Source organism: Peromyscus californicus, unplaced genomic scaffold (genome assembly GCF_007827085.1).
Source record: "Peromyscus californicus insignis strain IS unplaced genomic scaffold, ASM782708v3 Scaffold_3__1_contigs__length_106647218, whole genome shotgun sequence".
Lineage (NCBI taxonomy): Eukaryota > Metazoa > Chordata > Mammalia > Rodentia > Cricetidae > Peromyscus > Peromyscus californicus.
The window spans coordinates 102,317,485-102,340,420 of NW_026294551.1; the positions used below are offsets into that span (position 1 = coordinate 102,317,485).

At 46.6% G+C, this 22,936-nt stretch overlaps 1 protein-coding gene across 3 annotated transcripts in view; it reads left to right on the plus strand.

Annotated features, from left to right (window-relative positions):
- Clec16a (C-type lectin domain containing 16A) overlaps nucleotides 1-22,936 on the plus strand; it is a 219,967-nt gene that overhangs the window by 150,443 nt on the left and 46,588 nt on the right. For all 3 annotated transcript variants that reach the window (XM_052759465.1, XM_052759466.1, XM_052759467.1), the window contains exons 19-21: nucleotides 6,938-7,089; nucleotides 12,089-12,293; nucleotides 15,094-15,258. In XM_052759465.1, the coding sequence (XP_052615425.1) occupies nucleotides 6,938-7,089; nucleotides 12,089-12,293; nucleotides 15,094-15,258 (522 nt within the window). The remainder of the gene's footprint in view (nucleotides 1-6,937; nucleotides 7,090-12,088; nucleotides 12,294-15,093; nucleotides 15,259-22,936) is intronic.

Below are 22,936 nucleotides of genomic sequence, written 5' to 3' on the forward strand. Positions count from 1 at the left end.
AGGCAAGAACTCTACGATTGAACTACATTCCCATGGATTGATGTATTTCAAGTTAAGACTCCTAACTTTTTAGTTTCCTTTTTGATAAAAGGAGGAGGCTTGGCAGAGTGTGGTAAAGCATACCCATAATCCCAGCAATTGAGATGCTGAGGCAGGAGTATTTAGAATTCAAGGTCACACAAAAACAGGGCCTGGAGAGATGGCTCAGTCAAGTAAAAGTGCTTGCTATACAGGTATGAGGACCTGTTAGGATCTCCAGCATCCACATCAAAAGATAGGCCCATGGCATGCCTACAGCCTCAGTGCTGGGGAGGAGGTACACGGGAGGATGCTTCCAGGTCATCATCCAAGTACTCGAGCCCATCAGTGAGCTCCAGGCTCACTAAGAGACCTGTCTCCTAAAAGGTAGAAAACTGAGGAAGACATCCACCATCAACCTGTGGCCTACACACATGTGCACACATATGAACATGTACACACATACATAATACACATTGGGGGAGGCATCCTCATGCGTACACTCCCTTTCTTTCTTCTTTCCTTCCTTCCTCTCTTCCATTCCCTTCTCTCCTTTCTCTTTCCTTCCTTTCTTCTTCTTCTGACAGAATGGTTTTTCTATCTAGCCCAGACTGACTCCAAACTCTTAATTCTCCAGCTTCACCCCACCACTACCAGTGTGTGTAGTCCAGGCACCAGCCACAAGCCAGTGTCCCTTTTCCATATGCAATAGCAACTGTTTCCCACTAGAAAATCAGAAGACCGAGGAGAAGCTAGATCATCCCACAGCTGCCTTTTTCCCCTTGGCTGTATGATCTTGAGATTTTCACACTGAGTAAAATGAACCGTTCTTACTCGGGTTCTCTCTTACTTCTGAACATCTGGGTCCTCACAAACGCAGAATCAGCCCTCAGCATCCCAAGGACCAGCTCTTGGCCCACGCAGCTGAGTGTTTTTCTTGGGAACATAGCAATTTCTGGGTCATAGGATGTGAAACTTTCAGTTTTAACAAATGATGCTAATTTGCCCTTCAAAGCGGTTGTGCTCATTTCTCCTCCTCCCAGCAGCCTTTGAGAACACCGTTCTCTGCATCCTCAGCAACACCTGATATTATCAGCCATTCTTCTTACTGCCAGCCCGCTGGGTAGAAGATGGTATCTTGTTTTGATTTTGTTCCTGGCTTCTCTTGACGGAGGGACCTTTTTGTGTTCATTAGCTGTCCCCATCTCTTCCTCTGTGTCCTTTACAGTCATTCCATGGTTCATCTTTTGCCACTTGGACCACATGGCTAATCTTCTATATTGTTCTCTACAGTGGTTTCTGTTGTTGTTTGGTTTTTGAGCTATGTGGCCCCAGCCCTTTTTTACACACAGAGTTGCCCAGGGTGACTTGACCTTGCAGTCCTTCTGTGTCAGCTTCCCATGTAGCTGGGATCACAGGTATGGTCATGCCATCATGCCTAGCTCCTTCAGTATTTTGTAATTATATTGTTTATAATTATTGTGTGTGTGCATGTGTGTTCACACGTAAGTCACAGCACATGAGAAGAGGTCAGAGGACAACTTATAGAAACTGGTTCTCTTCTTCCACTATGCAGGTTCTGGGGATTGAACTCAGGTCATCAGGCTTAGCAGCAAGCACCTTTACCCTCAAGCCATTTTACCAGTCCCTCTGCAGTGTTTCTTAAGGGAGTTCTAGGCCCAGCCCTTCTGAAGTATAGTCAGAGAGGGGTCCAGGAAAGTGAGATGGGCACTGAGATCTGGAACATGGCATGCTAGGGGGACTAGAAGACCTTAGGTCACCCGCACTGGGCATCTAGAAAGCCCTCCCTGCAAGGAAACTCCTGAGGCTACCACACCCTGGGACAGAGCTGCCTGCCACTGAATCCCTCCTACATGCCCCTGTCCCTCACAGGGCCTCGACACACTGCTGCACTGCCTTCTGACTCCTGGGAGAATCCACACCCATTCTTCTGAAGATGGAGACTATGGGCAAACTAGGGCTCTACTCAGCGGCTCTCTAGGCTCTTCCTGCATCTTAAACTTCCACATGAGTTGGGGGCAGGACTTCCTAAAGTGACACATGACAGGCCCACATGCAAGTCACTCCAAGCCAGTACTTACTTGCTTTCTCAAGTACTGTGCTCCCAATTAATCTCTGGATTTCACTTCTTTTCTTCTTTACCTGTCCCCACTGTTCCCTCACCTGCACACTGTATTCTTATTTCTTATGAAATCTCCCTGTGTCTTCATGGGACTTTGATGTCTCAGTGACATCTCTGAAAGCTGTTCCAGTTTGGGGTTTTGTCTATCCTTTTTTGTTGTTGTTCTTTGTGGTGACAGTGGTAGGTATTGCTCCCTGAAGCCCCTAAGACAGCTCAGCTCTGTGAGGTATTCAGCTGCCTGTCAGTGAATCCCACCAGCCCCAACAAGCCCAAGTCACCATCATTTGTGACTGGTCAGACCAGATCTTTCACAAGTGCAAGGGTGGAAAAAAGATTTGTTGTCCTAATGATGGGCTAGGAAAAGGAAGAGGGAGGAAGGAGAAAGGAAAAGGAAAAGAAAAATGCAGGTGTGGGTTTTTTGGTTTTAGGGTTTGGGGGCTGGGTGGGTGGGTGGGTGGGTGGGTGGGTGGTTGGGTTGGTTGGTTTGGTTTGGTTTGGTTTGGTTTTTCAAGACAGGGTTTCTCTGTGTAGCCCTGGCTGTCCTGGAACTCATTTTATAGACCAAGCTGACCTTGAACTCAGAGATGCACCTGTCCCTGCCTGCAAGTGCCAGGATTAAAGGCATGCACCACACAATGCCTGACTTTGTCGAATTTTTAAAAGTAAAAGATTCTCATTGAGGAAATATTTTAAATATTGAGTAAAGGAAATAAACCTCACTTAGATACTTCTAAGAATGAGCAAGATAGCTTTCACTCTTGATAGCTAAAAAGACAAGAGAGTCATGCAATATCGAGGTCAAGGGACTGGGGAGATGGTAAAATGCTTGCCCTGCAAATGTTGGGACTTGTGTTCAATCCCTTGGATGTGGGTGGTGTTTATTTAAAATCCCAGCCCTGAGGAGGCAGAGGCAGGTGGAGCCCTGGAGCTCGATGGCCAACCAGCCAGTTTAGCTTTATTCATGAGCCTCAGATCCCAATGAGAGACCCTGATTCCAAAAAGAAGATGGGTGTCTCTTGAAAAATGACACCCAGGCTTGACCCTGGCATCCACATGCATGTGCACACACACCCACACATACACACAGATGCACACCACCAAAAGAAAAAAATTAAAAAAAATCAGGTTCAAATATAAACCAGATCGGGTGGCTCATGCCTTGATCCCAGCACTTAGGAGGCAGGAAGATCACCTTGAGTTGGAGGATAGCCTAGGCTACATAGTAAGTTTGAGGCTAACCTAGACTAAATAGGAAGACCCTGTCTAAAAGTTCTATATCCTTGACCGGATAGCTGGGATGAAAAAGGAGATTCTTGTCATAGATAACAAGAAAGGACAAGTGTAGATCCAGACAATTGCCCCATTTGGGCTGGCATTTGCTTCAGGGAATGGTGTCCCAGGTGTCATGTTCCAAAGAGGAGATGGAAGCATAAAGCCCATATTAAAAAAAATAAATAAGCAGGGAGAATATTCTGTAAACATTCACACAGAACCCAGATTTCCAAGCAGTTCATACCTTAAAGAGCCAAACTAAACTGTATCCTACTAGGGCAGCCTAAAGAAAGAGAAGTGGGGAGATTCCCTCTTACCATCAGGCCAGTCGAAAAGTGGAAAACTATGTGTATGAGGTGATGCCCTTAGACAATATTCAAGTCCAAGTCTGTTGCCATTTGTGTTTGGAGCTAGAATGTACCCTGTAGCATAAATTGTTAGAAGGTCTTATTAATAAAAACAAACCCAGAGCCAGGTATTGGGGTGAATGCTGAAAGGTCAGAGAGGCAAAACATGCAACAGCTAACCTCACTTCGCCATCTTCTCAGCCAATCTTGTTTCCTCAAACTGGAAGCCTCTGAGTCCTCATCCGAATGGATCTCAGCTGAACTGCTGCTAAAAGCCTAAAAGCTTAAAAGTCCCTGGTCCTCACGCCTTATATACCTTTCTGCTTCCTGCCATCACTTCCTGGGATTAAAGACGTGTGTCACCATGCCTGACTGTCTCCAGTGTGGCTTTGAACTCACAGAGATTCGGATGGCTCTCTGCCTCCAGAATGCTGGGATTAAAGGTGTTTGTGCCACCATTTTCTGGCCTCTGTGTTTAGAGGCTGTTCTGTTTTCTGACCCCAGATAAGTTTATTAGGGTGCACAATATATTGGGGGACACAACATCACCACAGTACCCCCTTTGTTACCTTTCCCTTTGCCCAGACTTACAATTATTTTTAGAAATACTTTCCTCATATCTCAGAATCACAAAACTAAATGTTCTACCTTCATTTTCATTTAAAATTGTATTGTTTCCCATTGTTGTAGTTTGTAAATAGTCCGTGCCCCATGGCTGAGAATCAAACTCAAACCTCGACAGAGCCTCACACATACTAGGCAAATGCTTTACCACTGAACTAAACCCTAACCTCACATGAGCACAGTTTGTACACATATGTGCTAACAGGAATCAAACCTTTGGCCTTCTGTTTTCTAGGCAAGTACTCTACCACTGAGCTACATCTCCAGACTCAGTATGATTTTTACCTTAGGTTTTTGTTGTTGTTGTTGTTTGTGGGAGCCCGTTCTCGGGTTCCTCGTGGCTTTACCCAGCGGGTCTGCATAGAGGATGATTAGGACCACGGGCCTGAGTCAGGTGTCTGAGATGGTCTGCACTTGGCTGTGCTGGGGGAGGAGGTCTTTTGCTCCACCCCTTGGCGTCTCTATAAAAACCCTGGGGCAGAGACAGTCGGGGCCTGTTGGAAAAGGTTCCAGGCCCTCTCGAGACTATCCTTTGTTTTCTATTTGTTTATCTCCACAATATAAATCCTTCTATCTAATATTTCCTGCTGCTCACACTCAAGAAAACTCTGGGGAACTGTGGGGGTGGTGGGTGAACGCCCCACAATTTTTAAAAGCACATCTGTTGTTTGTTTCTTCTCTTTTTGGGGGCCCACCACCCAGTCCCAAATAAATCATACATGGAGGCTTATTCTTCCTTATGAATGTCCAACCTTAGCTTGGCTTAGTTTCTTGCCAGCTTTACTTAAATTATTCCATCTACCATTTGCCTCTAGGCTTTTCCCATTCTCTGACTTCTGTAAATCTTACTCATACTCCGTGGCTTGCTGTGTAGCTGGGTGGCTGGCCTTTGGAGTCCTCCTCATTCCCTGGCTGCTAGATCTCTCCTCCCAGATTTCTCCCTCTATATATTCTATCTCTCCTGCCAGCCCCACCTATCCTTTCTCCAGCCTTGCTATTGGCCAGTCCTTTATTAGGCCATCAGGTGTTTTACACAGGCACAGTAACACAACTTCACAGAGTTAAACAAATGCAACACAAACAAAAGTAACACACTTTAATATTCCCCAACACATATCTTAAATACCTTCTCATTTAAAAGTAATTTTAAGCAATAGAGTGGTATGTGTAATAAAAACATGACCAGGCATGGTAGCCCATGCCCTTAATCTCACCACTTGGGTAGCAGAGGCAGGTGGATCTCTGTGAGTTCAAGGCCAGCCTGGTCTGCAAATCAAGTTCCAGGTTAGCCAGGGCTAAATAGTGAGACCCTGTCTCAAAAAATAAATGGGGGTCTGGCAAGATGGCTGAGTGGATAAAAGCACTTGCTGCCAATACTGAGGACCTGTGACCAGTTCTCAGGGCCTACATAGTAGAAGGGAGGAACTAACCCCCTCAGGTTGTCCTCAGACCGTCACACATACGATGGGATGAGAGCACATGCACACACATAACTAAGTAAATGTAATCAAAAGCAATTCTTTTCCAATGAAAGTTCCTCCATTAGTCCTAGTGCTCTTTTATACATGCTCCCCTCCCAGGTCCTACTTCCCTCCTCACAGACAGCCACTGCTCAAAGCTTAGTGTTGGGCTACAGCTTTGTAATTTTCCATCTGATGGAAAAAGTCAGGGTCAAGTTGTTCCCCCATTTGGGGGTTTTCCTGGTTTAGCTATCTCTTGAAAACATAAATGAAAGAAGATCCCATTGGCTGGAACTCAGCCTGGACTGCAGGCATGATTGATGGCTTGTATAACTCAGGTGACTTCAGAGTCATTGGTGCTAAATAAAACAGATTGGGGTATAAATTTCAAGAAGGAGAAGTGACCTGCGATGTGCTCGCTTGTGTATTATTTCATACTGAATACCTTCTTAGCAGCTGTTGTTTTCTGTACCAAATATCCTGAGATAAGGGGGCCTTCTTCCCATTTCATAGATGGAAAGCCCTGGTTCAGAGGGGTCAAGTACCTGGCCCAGGGTCATACTCCACCTAGTTCAGAGCTGGGCTCTTAAGTTGCCAGACACTGCATTGAGGATTTGTGGTACTGCTGCAAAGAGCAGGGGACCTTGTTTTCCTGTCTTCACATAAGCAAAAACCATCATCATAGCTATAAACTACCTTTGGCCCCAAAGGAACACTAGAGTGTCCCTGGGATTTGGGCTGTTGGGTGGTGGTTGTTTTGGTGCTGGGGATTGAACCCAGGACCTCATACCTGCCAGGCAGGTTCTACCCCTGAGCGATGCTCTCACTCAGTCGTTAGTTATTTTCCCACCATAGCTTGTGTACTTATTAGCTAATGGTTTGTGTGCTTTGTATCAGTCCCAATAAGCATTGCTTTGAGAGCCTAAGAAATCTGAGGCCTAAAGAGGTAAAGAAACTCGTAGCAAAATTAGCTTAAGAGGCACTCAAACCCAGTTCTGTATGGTACTGGGCCCCTCAAGAGATGGTTGGATAGCTGAGCTAGGCCTCATTCTACTCTCTGCTCCTCCTCCTAGATAACAGTGACTTGATCGCATGCACAGTTATCACCAAGGACGGCGGCATGGTCCAGCGCTTCCTGGCTGTGGATATTTACCAGATGAGCCTGGTGGAGCCTGATGTGTCCAGGCTCGGCTGGGGAGTTGTCAAGTTCGCAGGCCTTCTGCAGGTGAGAGTCTAAGAACCCATCTGCCTTCTCAGCCAGCTCTCCACAGGCATGCCCAAGTGTCAGCTCTATAATCACTTCTGATGACACAAGAAGGATGTGCACAAAAGCCAGAACACTGCAGAGACAAGAGCCAAGTCCCCTGTACTGAAACCTTGATCCTAACACCTACCCTCCTAACATCCTCCCCTACAGGAGCTAGTCCATTGTCAGGCTTGTCCTTCTACTTCTGCTTCACTGCTAAGTGCAAGTACTGCATGTGCTGTTTTTTAAATTGTGTATCCAACCAACTGTCAGACAAACTTGGCAGGGAAGGACTACATGGTTGTACAGGCCTGTAGAATCAGGATGATATCCACAAATTCAAAGACAGACTGGTCTATTCAGGAAGTTCCAGACCAGTCAGGTAAGTCCATGTAGCAAGACCCTGTCTCTAATTTAAATGGGGGTGGGGGTAGGATGGGAGTGTGGATAGAGTGCTTGGGTTGTAGCTTGGTTGATATGGAGTACTTACCTAGCAAGCATTAGGCCCTAGAGATTCCATTCCCAGCACCACATAAAACTGGGTATAATCGTACATGTCTATAACCCTGGAAGTTAGGAGGTAGAGGAAGTTAATGATCAGAAGTTAAAGGTCATTCTTGGCTACTTAGGGAGTCTGAGGCCAGCCTGAGCTACATGAGACCCTGTCTCAAAAAAAAAAAAAAAACACTAGACCAGGTGTGATGGCACATGCCTTTTATCCTAGTGCTTGGGAGGCAGAGGCAGGTGGATCTCGATGAGTCTAAGGGCAACCTAGTCTACATAGTATGTTCCAGGCCAGCCAAGGCTACATAATGAAACTCTGTCTCAAAAACAAACAAATGAAACTTCAGAAAGAAATATGATCAGGCAGTGGTGGCACACACGTGTAATCCCAGCACTCGGGAGGCAGAGGTAGGCAGATCTCCAAGTTTGAGGCCAGCCTGATCTACAGAGTAAGTTCCAGGACTGCCGGGTCTACACAGAGAAACCCTGTCTCAAACAACAAAATGCTGCAAACATGCGCAGGCTTTTTTATCTTTATTCCCTAAATAACTATTTACACAGCATATATATGATATGAAGTCTTATGCATCATCTAGAGAGGATTTAGAGTCTACAGGAAGATGTAGTAGGTTATAGGAAGATGCTGTGCCATTTAAAGTAAGGACTTGAACATCTGCAGATTTTGGTGTTGCAGTGGGTAGGGGAGTGCCCAAGGGATAACTGTACATGTATTTAGAGTGTGCATAGATTTTTATGCTGTTACATTGGCCATATTGTAGACCTGGCTTTTCTCCTAGCCTGTCTTGGAGTATGTCTAGCCATTTTAGCACATGCATACCTGCTGGGATTCTTTTTTTTTTTTCATCTATTTATTTTACATCCTGACTGCAGCCTCCTCCCCATCCTCCCCTCCCAGTCCCTTCTTCTCATCCCCCTGCTCCTACCCCCCAATCCCCTCCTCTTCTGTCTCCATCCAGGACAGGGCAGGTCTCCATGAGTATCAGTAAAACCTGGCATATCGAGTTGCAGTAAAACTAAGCACCTCCCCATGTATCAAGGCTGGGCAAGGCAACCCTGTATGAGGAGTAGGGTCCCAAAGCCAGTAAAAGAGTCAGAGACAGCCCCTGTTTCTGCTGTTAGGAGTCCCATAAGAGGACCAAGCTACACAAATATAACATATATGCAGAATGCCTAGGTCAGTCCTATGCAGGCTCCCTGGTTATCTGTTCAGTCTCTGCAAGCCCCAATGAGCCCAGGTTAGTTGATTGTGTGAGCCTTCCCATGGTGTCCTTGACCCCTCTGACTCCTACACTCCTTTCTCCTCCTCCTTCTCAGGATTCCCAAACTCCGCCTAATGTTTGGCTGTGAGTCTCTGCACCTTTCTCCATCAGTTGCTGGATGACACGTCTCTGATGACAATTGGGCTGGTTCAGGCTACTTATCTGCTATTGCTAGGAGTCTAAGCTGGGGTCCTCCCTGTAGAGGTTCCCCTGCGCCAGACTTCCACCCGACCCCAAAATGCACACCAGCAATACTCTCCCTGCCACATGCCCCCCCAATCTGATCACTAATGTTTCCATCCCCACCTGCCCTCAGTCCACTCAAAATCTCTTCTATTTCCCCTTCCCAGGGAGATCTGTGTCTCTGCCCCATCCCACCCCCATGAACCCTCTTTGTTACCTAGTCTCTCTGGGTCTGTGGATTGTAGCACAGTTATCCTTTATTTTACATCTAATATCCACTTATGAGTGAGTATATACCATGTTTGTCTTTCTGGTTCTGGGTTACCTCACTCAGGATGATTTTTTTTTTCTAGTTCCATCCATTTGCCTGCAAATTTCCTGGTGTCCTTGTTTTTAACAGCTGAGTAATACTCCATGTGTAAATGTACCACATTCTCTTTATTTTCTTTATCCATTCCTTGGTTGAGGAACATCCAGGTTGTTTCCAGATTCTGGCTATTACAGATAAAGCTGCTATGAACATAGTTGAACAAGTGTCCTTGTGCATCCTTTGGGTATATGCCCAAGAGCAGTATAGCTGGGTCTTGTAGATTGATTCCCAGTTTTCTGAGAAACTGAAGCCACACTAACTTCCAAAGTGGCTGTGATGATTTCAACAACAACATAAACAACAGAAAGCCTACAAACTCATGGAAACTGAACTCTCTACTGAGTTACCACTGGGTCAAAGAAGAAATAAAGAAGTGGTGACACACGCCTTTAATCCCAGCACTCGGGAGGCAGAGTCAGGTGGATCTCTGTGAGTTCGAGACCAGCCTGGGCTACAGAGTGAGTTCCAGGAAAGGCGCAAAGCAACACAGAGAAACCCTGTCTTGAAAAACAAAACAAAAAAAAAAGAAAAGAAAGAAGTTAAAGATTTCCTAGAATTCAATGAAAATGAATGCACGATATACCCAAACTTATGGGACACAATGAAAGCAGTGGAAAGTAAGAGGAAAGTTTACAGCACTAAGTGCCTTCATGAAGAAATTAGAGAGATCTCATTCTAGTGACTTAACAACACACCGGAAAGCTCTAGAACAAAAAGAAGCAGACATGCCTAAGAGGAGTAGATGGCAGGAAATAATGAAACTGAGGGCTGAAATCAATAAAATAAAACAAAGAGAACAAAACAAAGAATCAATGAAACAAAGAGTTGGTCCTTTGAGAAAATAGAAAAGATAGACAAACCCTTATCTAAACTAACCAAAAGGCAGAGAGAGAACATCCAAATCAATAAAATCAGAAACAAAAAGGGGGCCATAACAATAGACTCCAAGGAAATACAGAGAATCATTAGGTCGTACTTAAAAAAACCTGCTGGGATTCTTTTACCTGCTGTGTGGCTACAGTAGGGCATGCTTGGCCAGAGGCATATTCGGCCATCCCCAACTTTCCAAGCATACTGCTGCAAACCTAGTGCTCTACTTCCTCGTGCCCCTGGGCAGGATTTCCCTAGGCAGATAACCAAGAATTTGGAATGTGGCTATTTCAAGCGTTTGTAGCTCCTGCCAACTTCCTCTAGCACCATTGTTGCAACAGGAGTTCCTGAGAATTCCCTCCTTTGCTCTCAGGAATATAGCAGGCTTTAAAGCACCACATATTAGTGGAGCTATATGGTTTACAGTGGGTGACTAGTGTCATACTGTAGAGGGAATGAGACAAAGAGCCCTCAGAACAGAGAGCAGCCTTCCACTTCATCTCTACTGTGCCCTAGCCCTAAATTCCCAGCCTGGAACTAATTAATTAACTACTTTAAGGAAGTCCATTTCCTTGCTGTGCTGTTCTGGTTCCCAGAAGGACCTTGCCCAGGCTGATTCGACTGCTCACTGCAGCATTGACCAGCCAATTGTTGCCTGCTCTTCATGGGATGCACCTGTGCGTGAAGATGCTGCTTCTGTCTCCTTGTTTTCCCACACTCCTCTCTTTCCAGACCCTCCTGTCTTTCAGTGAGGATGTAGGAGGATCTTTCCACCCTCCTGCAAAGGGACTCCTGAGTAAAACACCAACCACCCAGTAGATGGCCCTGCATCTTATTATCAAGACTTAGACCAATTTCTTTAGAACTTAACATTAAGAAAGTAGTTTTTTTCTGTCTCAAAGGATTAATGTATGTCCTCTGTCAGACAATGAAAGCCACATAGCCCCACCAGCACCACCTTTTTTGGTTCTCTTCCAGTAGCTACTATTTGTCAGGCTGTTACTGTACACCTAGCTCCCTGCTTTGAATTCATAATAGTGTCATCTGATCTGCTGTCAGCCTTTGATACAGACCTTCTTTCCAAAGAGGGAGCCAAGAGCAGTGCCCAAGAGCAGTAGCCCCTTCCTTCTGAACCGCTTTCAGTGGTTCCCACCTCCTCCAGCATGGCTGACCTTTAGTCCATCTTCTGTCTGGTACGCTTTTATCTCATGTGCCTTTTAGCCTTTGTGGGCAGCAGACTTGGCGCAGAACCCATCCTGAGGCTTTATGTGGAACCAGTCTTAGACACTCACTGCTCGTCAGTGTCTTTTCTCCCTTTCACGTGAAATCACTGCTAAATGGTCCTGGTGTCGTCCAAGATGTACCAAAGAACACCAACAGTGCTCCATTTTTAAGAGAAACAAGGAGATGGTGTCTAACAGGACACCAGGTAGTGACAAGTATTTGGAGTTGTGGCCTGTGGTTTCCCAGCAGGAAAGATTATTGGAGTTTTCCTGTTGTGACAGTGGTGGCCCTTGAAGAGGCTGGTGTGCCTCTTTAATCATTTAATCCAAGTCCTCATGGAAAGGAGTACCAGCCATGGCAGCATTGACCCCCTTCTCCCTTGTCAGGCCTGCACTGGTCTGCACCTTTGAATCTTTGAGACTTGGCCTCCTTCAGAACAAAAGCAGACTCAAAGTGCTGGTGTCTTTCTACATGAGTCACTGACACCCCCCAATCTGCCAGCCCCTGGGCCTGATAAATATTTTGCCTTTGCCTTCTCACTATGCAGGACATGCAGGTGACAGGAGTGGAGGATGACAGCCGTGCCCTGAATATCACCATCCACAAGCCTGCCTCCAGCCCACACTCTAAGCCCTTCCCCATCCTGCAGGCCACCTTCGTGTTCTCTGATCATATCCGCTGCATCATCGCCAAGCAGCGCCTGGCCAAGGGCCGCATCCAGGCCAGGCGTATGAAGATGCAAAGGATAGCCGGTAAGTGACCTCAGGAGCAGGGGCTTACCACCACAGGGCTGTTCACATTGACTTAGAAAAGTCCCAGGGTTCCTGTAGACAAGGACATGAGAGAGTCAGGATTCATTGTGCTTCAAAGAATGCGATGTCCCTGCTTCCCAGGTGATTGGAATGGAGAAAATTTCCAGGGCTGCATGGAAGAGAAGGGGGCCCTCCCTAACAGACAAGAGGCTAGAAACAGGCAGTTGGTAGGAGACAGCTGTCCTCACTCTTCATGCTGAAACACCAAAGTATACAGTCACAGAGTGCTTTGACTGCCCTCTGCCATGTTGGGTATCCAAGCAGCTCTTAGACTGGTAAAGCCTTATCTGCCCATTGTACAAGAGGAAACTAAGGCTGTGACTTTTTAGTCACACAGAGAACAAATTTGCAAAGCTTCCTACTTGGCTTTTTTGTTTCAGCTCTCGGGATGAAGTCCATGGCCTCACATGGCTAGACAAGGGCTGCCTCTGAGCTGCCCTAGCCTAGCAGAATTTCCCTCACCCTTCCCTCCTGTCCTTTACTATCTCTTGGTGAGAAGTCAGCACCCAGCACTAGATTCAGGGGTCATTTCACACCTCATAGGGATGGTGGGGTTTGCATTGTCCACACTGTCTTGTTAAAGACCCTGAAATGAGAATGTTTCTTCATCTCCTGAAGTGGAAGTCAAAATACTGTCCAGGGGCAGGGTGGCATGGGGCAGTCCTCACCTCTCCTTCAGGAATCCCAGGTTAGAGCTGTAACTCGGGTGGTAGAATGATTTGATTGCCTAGCATATACAAAGCCCTAGGTTTGATCCTTGACACCATAGCAAACCAGTTGTAGTGACACATGCCTATTATCCCAGCACTTGGGAGGTGGAGGCAGAAGGCATACAAATTTAAGGTCATTGTCACTATATAATGAGTTCAGTACCAGCCTGGGCTACATGAGCTCCTGTCTCACAAGCTAGGTAGGTAGGTAGGTAGATAGATAGATAGATAGATAGATAGATAGATAGATAGATAGATAGATAGATAGATAGAAGATAGGTAGACAAACAGATGCATACATAGACAAACAGACAGACAAACAGACAAAATGAGTGCCTTCAGTTCAGGTCCAAACATCTCTCTATTGTGGCTTCCAAGAGGATGTCCAGCCCACGTGGAGAGGAGCATTCTCTCAGGGAACAAACGAAGAAGAATCTCTGGGTGCACTTCGTTTCTGAACATGATATGCACCTGAGTCATTCCCCCTTCTTAGTTCTCAGTTAGCTGAAACCTGGTCTGCAGAATCATTACAGGAGTGTTTGGTAATGTGTAAAGTGACTTAAATCATTCAGCCCTTCCTTTCAAGATTTATTTCCACACTTTCCCCCTGTAATGTGAAGTACATGTAATGTACCACCGCTGGCATGAAGGCCAGATATTTCATTTGAAAATTGAGGATTATACTGTCAAGTGTCTGCTAGCATGAACACCTTGGATGTTTCTTCAATTATTTTGAAAAGCCAGTCTGAACTAATATGTCCTGTGAGTTGTTTAAGGGAAGACGACAGCTATGACATGTAAACACACACTCATAAATACAAACATATGCTTTCTTGTACACTATTCTCATGAGCATTTATATTTAAGATTCTACCACCCAGGTATTGAATAATCTGAAATAGGCTGGGGCAGTGGCTCAGTCAGTGAAGTGCTTGCCACACAACCGTGAGGGTTTGAGTTTGGACTCCCAGCATCCATGTAAAAGCAGGCTGTTACAGGCAGCTATAGTCCCAGCTAGTGAGCTTGAGGTCGGGGAAGAAACCCCGTGTCAGAAAATAAGGCAAAGGGATTGCAAGGTGACTTGGGAAGTAAAGGTGCTTACCACCAAGTCTAATGGCCTGAGTTCAATCCCTAGAACCTATTTGGTAGACACAGAGAACTGACTCTTACAAATTGTCCTCTGGCCTCCACACATGTGCCATGCCACACATAGGTGCCTGTGTGCACGCGTACATGCACACAGCCAAACACTCACAAAATCAATGTAGGAAAAATGTTAAAGTTGGATAGCATTCAAGGAAGATGCTCATCATTGACCTCTGAACTCCATATACACATGCACGCACATGCATGTACACCCACACATATATGTAGATACACAAAAAGAAACTGAAAAAAAATCTGCATCTGTATTGAGCATATGCAGACTTTTTCCATGTGATTACTCCCTAAACAACATAGGCAAGAACTCCTGCCATAGCACTTGGATTGTGTTAAATGTAAGTCATCTAGAGATGATTGACAGTAGACAAGATGTATATAAGTCATGTACAGGTGTAGTTCTATTCTATATAAGGGACCTAACTACAGGTTTTGGTATCTTTGGGAAGGAGTCCTGCAGATGCTGAGGAATCACTCATATAGCTTGCTTGTCTATCCATGTATGCCTGTGCACAAACTTTTGGGGCAGAATTGGCCTCACTTGCTCTGGGATCTGAAAGTGCATGCAAGCCTAGCCTTTGGGATCTTTTATACAGATTTCAAGGTGCAAATTGGCCCAGCATTTGTTTTATCCAGCCAGGTCTGGAACCCTTGCCTTCTTGGCCTGAACCCCTACTTCTAGTTGTGTTTTGACTTCCTTAGGATCCCTGGCATCCTGCCAGTCTCTCACCTCACGACTGTATGTTGGATTCCCCCAAGTGTCACAGTGTCAAGGCTGGTATCACTCTAGCCTGATGCCCAAGTCATATCAAACTGCCTGTCCCCTGTTCCACATGCTAAGAACAAACTATGGTGCTGTTTGATTATAGCCCTTCTGGACCTCCCAATCCAGCCTACCACTGAAGTCCTGGGATTTGGACTCGGCTCCTCCTCCTCCCAGCACCTGCCTTTCCGTTTCTATGACCAGTGCCGCAGAGGCAGCAGTGACCCCACAGTGCAGCGCTCTGTCTTTGCATCCGTAGACAAGGTACCAGGTAAGCCTGCCCTCCTGCTAGGGGCTCAGGGTGCTTTCCTGCTAGGCCTGCTGGAGGCCTTCCTCTCAGAACGCAGGCTGCTGGAAGTCCCAGCTTCGAAGAACACAAGTGAGGCACACACCCAAAAAGCGGTCTTAGCTTTCCCTTCTTTCTTCCGTCGCTTGGGTTTGGTTTTCCAGAGATTTGTTAAGTATGTGAAGAAACTTCTCAGAATCAAAACTAAAAATTTCTTGGAAGTACTTGACTGATTAGTAATGAGGGTTGTGGAGAGATGTCTTCCTTCTTGTAAGATGACTAGGATAGTGTGTGGTTCCTGGTACCCTGACAGGGGTGGACATGTGAGGAAGTCCCAATGCCCACAGGCCTTCTGCTTCTTCCTTCTGGGAGCAGCTCCTCCCACTTCCAACAGCGCTGTCTCCAGCCCTCCTCCCCTCACCCAAAAAGAGAAGCCTGAGTAGAAAGTTCAGGGGCGGAAAGAGCTGCTTCTTCAGAAGAGCAGCATTCCTTTCCTGCTCTGACACTTGGACCTAAGTACATCCATATGCAGCAGATCCCACGGGTGGGGCTGGGGCATGAATGACTCTCTTCTCTTGATTATAAAACATAGAAAACCGGCCAGGCTCTCCTCCACTCTTAACACTTCCATGTGCAGAGCTCAGACTTGAATTGCAAGTATTCTGAAATAGTCTCAAAAGTGATTGTTGATGTTGGAACAACAAAAAGTAATGACAGCCTGCTCAAATCCAAGACCTTGTCCACCTGTGATTTAGTCTACTTTCATTCATGATTTGATTTATTTATTTCATGCATACCATAATTACATAATTTTTTAAATCCAACAAAATTTGATAAAATGCAAACAAGTCAAACCGGGCGGTGGTGGTGCACGCTTTTAATCCCAGCACTCGGGAGGCAGAGGCAGGAGGATCTCTGAATTCAAGGCCAACCTGGACTACAGAGCGAGTTCCAGGACAGCCAGGATTACACAGAGAAACCCTGTCTTGGGGGGCGGGGATTTTATATACATATATATATATATATAAGTCCCTTTTACTCAGAGGTAGCATGTGAACAGTTTCTTGCATGTCCTTCCAGGAAAGTTTGTTTGCATGTCATATGTATGTCTCTGCATGTATCACATGCAGAGTTATATGCCATGTATGTGATTCTACATGTGATTCCCCACTATTGGTACTTAATTTGAAGTCAACACTATATGTTAACACAAATAATTGATTCAGTAACTATTGCCTGGTATTCTACTGGATGTCTAGAACAATGCCAACCATTTTATGTTGATAGGCGTTCCACCACCCCCTGCTAGGGAAAGGTTTTAAATCCTGGTATATGCAGTCCTAAGGTGAACAGCAGAAACAAAAAGTCACTATGCAGCCCTTTGCCTGTGACAGCTTTCTCTCTGAATGGCTGGTTTAGACTGAGATGCCTGGCAGCTTGTCTTCATCTTCAGCTAGGAGGTGTGAAATGGTTCTACCTTCTAGATCTGGGGTCTCCTTGTTAAAAGTCCTCTGGTCTACCTCCTTGGAAACAGTGGTTGCTCAGTCAATACAAACCACCATGACCGAGTGCAGGTCAACTAACACACCCTGGCCTGGTAAGAAATTCCCTCTTTGGGGCATCACACTTCTTTCCATCCCAGAACTTGGAGAAAAGCCTGAGTCCTGTTTCTAGCTAATCCTTAGAACCAGGTGGGATGTGACAGCCCAGGGCCGAGCATACCCGTCCTCAGGAACCGCACCATCTCTTTGTTAGCACAGTGCCAGGTGATAGCAGCCCTCTTCCTTGTCTCTCCAACCCTGCCAGTGCTGCCAGGGCTAGGCTATGAGATCATCAAGCATCAGAGTAGAGCCTCGGCCTTTGCTGATTGGCACAACACGGACACTGCTGTGTCCTGCTGCTGGTCCCAGGAGCAGAGGATATGAGGCCATACCTGTGAGGGCTAGAGTATGTCCCAGGGAACTGCTGCAGGAGGCCATCCAACCCTTAATTGGCCATGAAGCTTGGGCAGGGAAAAGACATTGTCATTTATGTCCCCCATGACCTGACATCCCCTTCCTCCAAGCCCCACTGCATAACTTGATACCAGAGAAAGTACTTACAAGATACTTAGAAACCCTGTGCCCCAAGCTGTTAGAAGGGTGAGTGTTATGTAGGAGGAAGGATGGCAGCCCACCACAGTCTTCCCAGCACTTAGCACACCAGCACCTATTCAAGAACTCTGCTTAATTTCCTCTACAAGTACCCCAGTGCTTGTTCTACCCCAGAAGATGCCCCCTGCAGACTTCGCAGTAGATCACAACAGAAGCCACTTCCTCCATGGGACCAGTTCCCATCAACTGAATATTCCCAGAAGCCTCCACCTCTCCCTCTCATCTCAAGCGGTCACTAGGATGCATCCTCCCCCAGCTTCTCCTCACTGGAGCAGCGCAGCAACCCTCTCATCAATCCTCTGCCTCCCTTCAGCACTCCTCACGGCTAGGGCTTGAGACCCCTTCGTGTGCTTTGAAAGTCCCAGGAGTCCAGAGGGCTTGAGTTCTTGTGGATTATGGCTGTCACTGTTCATAATACGAGAAATGGAAACTTTTTAAAAAAATGCTTTTTCTAATTACTTGATAGTCTATCACATATAAAACATCAAAAGTATAACTATCTGTGAATGGTAACTGTTCACATTTTACATTTTTGGGATCTTAATGCCTGGCACAGTAGCAGTCAGACCTGCCTGGGTGCTTCTGCATTGGTCTGTTTAAGGAGTAGCTTTCCCATGACCTCTGGAATACAAAAGGAAAGGGTGTCTTACTGTTCACCCGCTCCAGAGCACACCTGGAGAACCACTGCTGTGCCATGGAATCCTGCCCTGTCTCATGGCCTTTACACTGGCTGCTTTATCTAGGTCTTGGGTGCCTGCCTCCCAGTGATAGCCCAAGTCAGTGTGTGGGCTGCTTCCTCCAAGGCCTTTCATGATCTCTCTGCTGATCAAGGCCACACCCTTCCCCCCCCCCTGCCACATTGCCCTGGTTTATTTTCTCAGTAGGATTCAGTTCCTTACCTGGCTGACATATTTGTGTGCCTAGGTGTGGTTTCTTTTCCCCCGTGGAGAATGTCACTGTGTGGAACTGTTCTGTTCACCACTCTACTTCAGTGCCCAGCGGTGGCTTCGTTAATTATTTGTCAAGTGAAATGTAAGCCTGCACTTGATCCTGTCAGCCTTGGAGCAGGTCCCCTCCCAAGTTGTCTTCTTTGTCTGAACACCAAGAAGACAAGGATGGCCCTTCTAGGACCTCAGGCATCTAGGGGCTTAGTCTGCTCAGGGAACGTAAGAGGACCAGGACCCAGATCTTCAGCAACACCACCATCTAACTTCTGTTGCCAGACTGACATGTGTCTCCCAAGCAGGGGTACCTTGGCAATAGTTTAGGGTAGCTGCCTGTTACAGAACATGCCCCTCCCCCAACTGCCTTCCTGGGCTTTGCAGAAGCCAGAGTAAAGAGAGCCAGGTGGAGGGATAGCCATTGGCCTCCTCTCTGCAGCATTCACAGCTACCTTCTGGGGCCTTGGGATGCCATGTGTGACCCTTGCCACCTTCTGGAATGATAGCCCAGGCTGTTGACTATGGAGATTCTTACCAATTCAAAGCATAGAAACCAACTCCAGCCTATGCATGGGCAACTCTCAGGGTTCACTTGATTGGGACACATCTGTGTCTGTGTCCCAAGTGGTGCACAGGCCAGTGTGACTCTCCTTTAGACTCTAAACTTGATTGTATTTGATGGAAGAATTTCTCACACTTCCTTGGGGAAAATTGTAAGGTGGAATATAAGCTGGGCTGCAGAGGTATCAGCTAACCACTCTCAAGTGTTTCTCCATCCATTTGGCTAGGAAGTTACAAATCCTGTGTATCTGTATTGATGTATCTGTTCTGTATTGATGGCTCTTGCCACCAGTGGTCAGCTTCTTGGAGCAGAGCTTGGGTCACCTGGTCAGGAAGGGAATGTCAGTGGTAGCCAGCATGGGGACAGCAGCTGCTTGAGGAGTGCTCCAAGCCCTGATGGCAGTAGCTGCTTCCAGAATTTGCCATGGCCAGCAGGATATGCACAGCATGCCCTTAGACTGATGTTTCCATAAATGCCAGGTGAAGATCCTAGAGCAGAAGCTCTTCCCAGCAGAACTTTCTTATGACTGAATTATGTTCCTTGCATGGACATACCACATTTTGCTAATTCATTCTCCCCACTAAATAGACTTTTGGTTATTGTAACTAGGAATCTTTATGTGTAGGTTTTAGCTCCAAAGCATATACCTAGCTTGCAGTAGCCAAATGATCATTTAATGTTTTAAGAACTGCCAAACCATTTCTCCTCAGTCTTTTCAACTTTTAGCTGAAATTGTTGTTTCTTTTCCATTTGCACTATGGCCCTGCCTTAGAATGGAAGAGACTTGGAAGGGACCTGTTTCTCTAGGCAGTGCTCAGGGGGACAGCTCAAGCAGGAGGAGAACCCAGAGAATGGGTGTGTGTTGTCTTACCATCAGTCATACCTGCTGTGGGCTGGCCTTTTTTGTCCTGTACAAGTCTGGCTCCGCACCACTCGGTCATGGTTGGGGTACCAGCAGAGTTGAACTTGGTGCTGTTGGGATCATTCTCTGCTTTCCTCTCCTCCTGCCCCAGCTTCCTGCTAGCTTGAGGAGCTGTCTGCCTTGGGGCAGACCTTTCAATCCCAGAGGAGGGCTTGGTGAGATAACTCAGTTGGGAAAGTGATGGCTGCATAAGCAGTGAGGAGCCAAAGACAAGACTGTGGGGATGGCACAGGCAGATCCTTGAGGCTCACTGCCTGGCCAGCCTAGTTTACTTGGTAAGATTGAGGCCAGTGAGAGATCCCGTCCCAGAAAACAAGCTGGATGGCACCTGAGGAACAACACTCAAGAGTGTTCTCTGCTCCACAGGCTTGCACACAAATCAATCCTGAGAATCTGGGGAGGGCTGCTCTCCAGGTGGCATCAAGGCAAACAGCCCAGCCTTATCAGATGCTTGGCCCAGAACACTTAATAGTTCCCTGGAAGAGCTTACCATTCCAGGGCACCATTGGCAGCTGAGTAACCCAGGAAGAATGGCAGGGTAACAGGCTGGGAGTGTCGATGCTGGGAGCCAGGCACTGAGATTCAGAGTGTTTATACGTGGACATCAGCCCTGATTCTCCACTCCAGGGATGATATGTGAGGTGCTAATGTCCTCTTGGTGGGGGTTCCCAGGAAGCTTTCCTTGTTCTGATTATAAAACAGAGCCAGCTGTCTGCTTCAGCGCCCCAAGACAAAATACCCTTTCTAGGGTCAGACAGGAAGGAGGCCAGCAGCCCTGCAGCCTCTCCTGCTGGACCTAAGCTCCCTGCCTAGACTGGCCTGCACCAGTGAGCTACAGAAATTTGATTCCTACCCTGTTTTTTATTGTTGCTTTTTAAAAAGCAAATTTGATTGAGCTGCTGAGCGCTCTATAAGTTATTTTCTTCTGATATTCTCAATAATTCTGTTTCCCTCTCTTCATGTGTAGAAGTGACCTACCCAAAGTCACGAGCCTGACTGAGGTCACATACCCTGAGCACCTTAGATGCTAAACGAAGTTTCTCTTAATCCCTGAGTGTGACATATCTGATCTGAAATGAACCTCCTGCTTGTCAAAATCAAGGCCTAACTACAACCACCTGAGGCCTCCCTGGTCCAAGACAAGCCCACACTGTCGGATGTATAGTGCACACTTGTAATCCCAGTACACTAGAAGTTTAGGCATGAGGATGGAGAGGTTGAGGCCAGCCTGAACTACACAAAGAGACCCTGCCTCAAACATTAAAAGATGATTGCAGAAATCCTGTTTATTTCTAGAAGTATGGGTTTTGTTGGGGAAATTTGACTGTACTGGCATGTTATAAACGTAATTCCTCCAGACAGCTCTCAAAACTGCATCCCTGCCCTACTCCACCGATTGGAAACTGAGGTCCAGACTGAGACCTCACAGCTCACAGGAAGTAGATTGAGCCTGTCTTTAAGCCCTGTTTGCTTCAAGGCTGCTTTTGGTGCTAACTGTACCAGCTCACGTAGTTTTGCTACCAGTCTCGGTGTGACAGAGGTTACAGGATAAACAGAGAGCAGCCAAGACGCCGTTCAGAAAAATGCTCTCACCAGACCACTTCTAGACCAGGCTAGTGGCTGGCTCACTTGCACAGTGGTGTTCTCGGCCTGCAATGAGAAAAAGCAGAAATGACACTAGAATCCACCTTAGCAAACCAGCAGCAATTGAGCTCTGACACTCATCTCTAAGAGATCGATCAGACTTTAGGAGGTCAGCTTAGGAGCTAGGGAGCCGCTCAGTGGGGAGAGCACTTGCTCTGCAAGGATAGGGACCCGAGTTCAAATCCCCAGTCTTCACATAAAAAACCAGGCATGCCTGTGTGTGTTATAACCTCAGCATTATGGGGCAGAGGCAGGTGAATCCCACAAGCTTCTTCGCCTAGTCAAAAAGATGAGTTTCTAGTTTAGTGTGAGACCCAGTCTCAAAATAGTAAGACAGAGTGAGAGCAACAGCATGAAGTGCCTTGCTCTTGCCTCCATATGCATGTGCATAGCATACACCACACACAGAAGAGATCAAGTCAAGGGTGGGGGTGGCTTCCACCAAGAAGTCAGCCAGGAGGCAGTCATGAAGAGAAAGCGTCAGAGGCCTAGGAGTGGAAGCCCTAGAAGGAGCTGCTTTATCAAAGCACAGCCTGCCTATAAGGTTCCCCACATGGAATATGGCCCCCAAAGTCTCTCTGAACAGACACAAGAGCAGTTAGTCTTTATAGCGCCCTGTCTCGTTAAAGACATAGGGCTCAACCACCCAGCAAAGCAGCCCCCAGGCCTGTGCCTTTCCTAGGAGGTAGAGGGAGGGAGAAGCTGAGTTCTCAAGAACTGAATGTTGCTTCATTGCTCAAGGGCATGACCTACCTCAGACCTCCCAGATGACTGTGTGCCCTGCAGCTTTCTGCATTGGACAGTGTTTCAGATGCAGCAGACACTCCCTGAACCCATGCAAGTGGTGTGAGAAGAGACTGAAACCCTATATTCCTAGCATTTGATCTTGGGTCTGCCTGGGAATGCTTGGGAAGTAAGCCTCTCTGACAGGGCAGAACAAACAGGTCTATGCTAGCATTATGGCACAGCGGTGACTCTGTTACACTTGTGTGTCTGTACTAAAGCCCTGGAGCCAGAGGCCTGGGTCCTGATCCAGCCTCTTGCTTCACCTTACACTTGATACATAGCCTTAGGGATATCAGTTGCTTAACACTGCTGAACTGTGCACTTACAAATAGCTAGAGTAAAAAAAATTTTGTGTGTGTGTGTGTATCCACAATTGAAAACACAAAACATGGTGGTGGAACATGACTTTAGTCCCAGCAGAGGCAGGTGAATCACTGAATTACAGACCAGCCAGAACTACCAAGTAAGACTCTTGTCTTGAGAAACAAAACAAAAAGCATGAAAGACAGATGTCATCTACCTCCTTAGGTTCTTGTGTGTAAGAGTGATCCATCCATCTGCCCAGGACGTGTCTACCTCCCTAACATAGGTGACAAGTATGACAAAGCAGAGCTGCTGTCCCTGTCTGCTGTTGTTAAGAGCTGGCCCTTGGGGT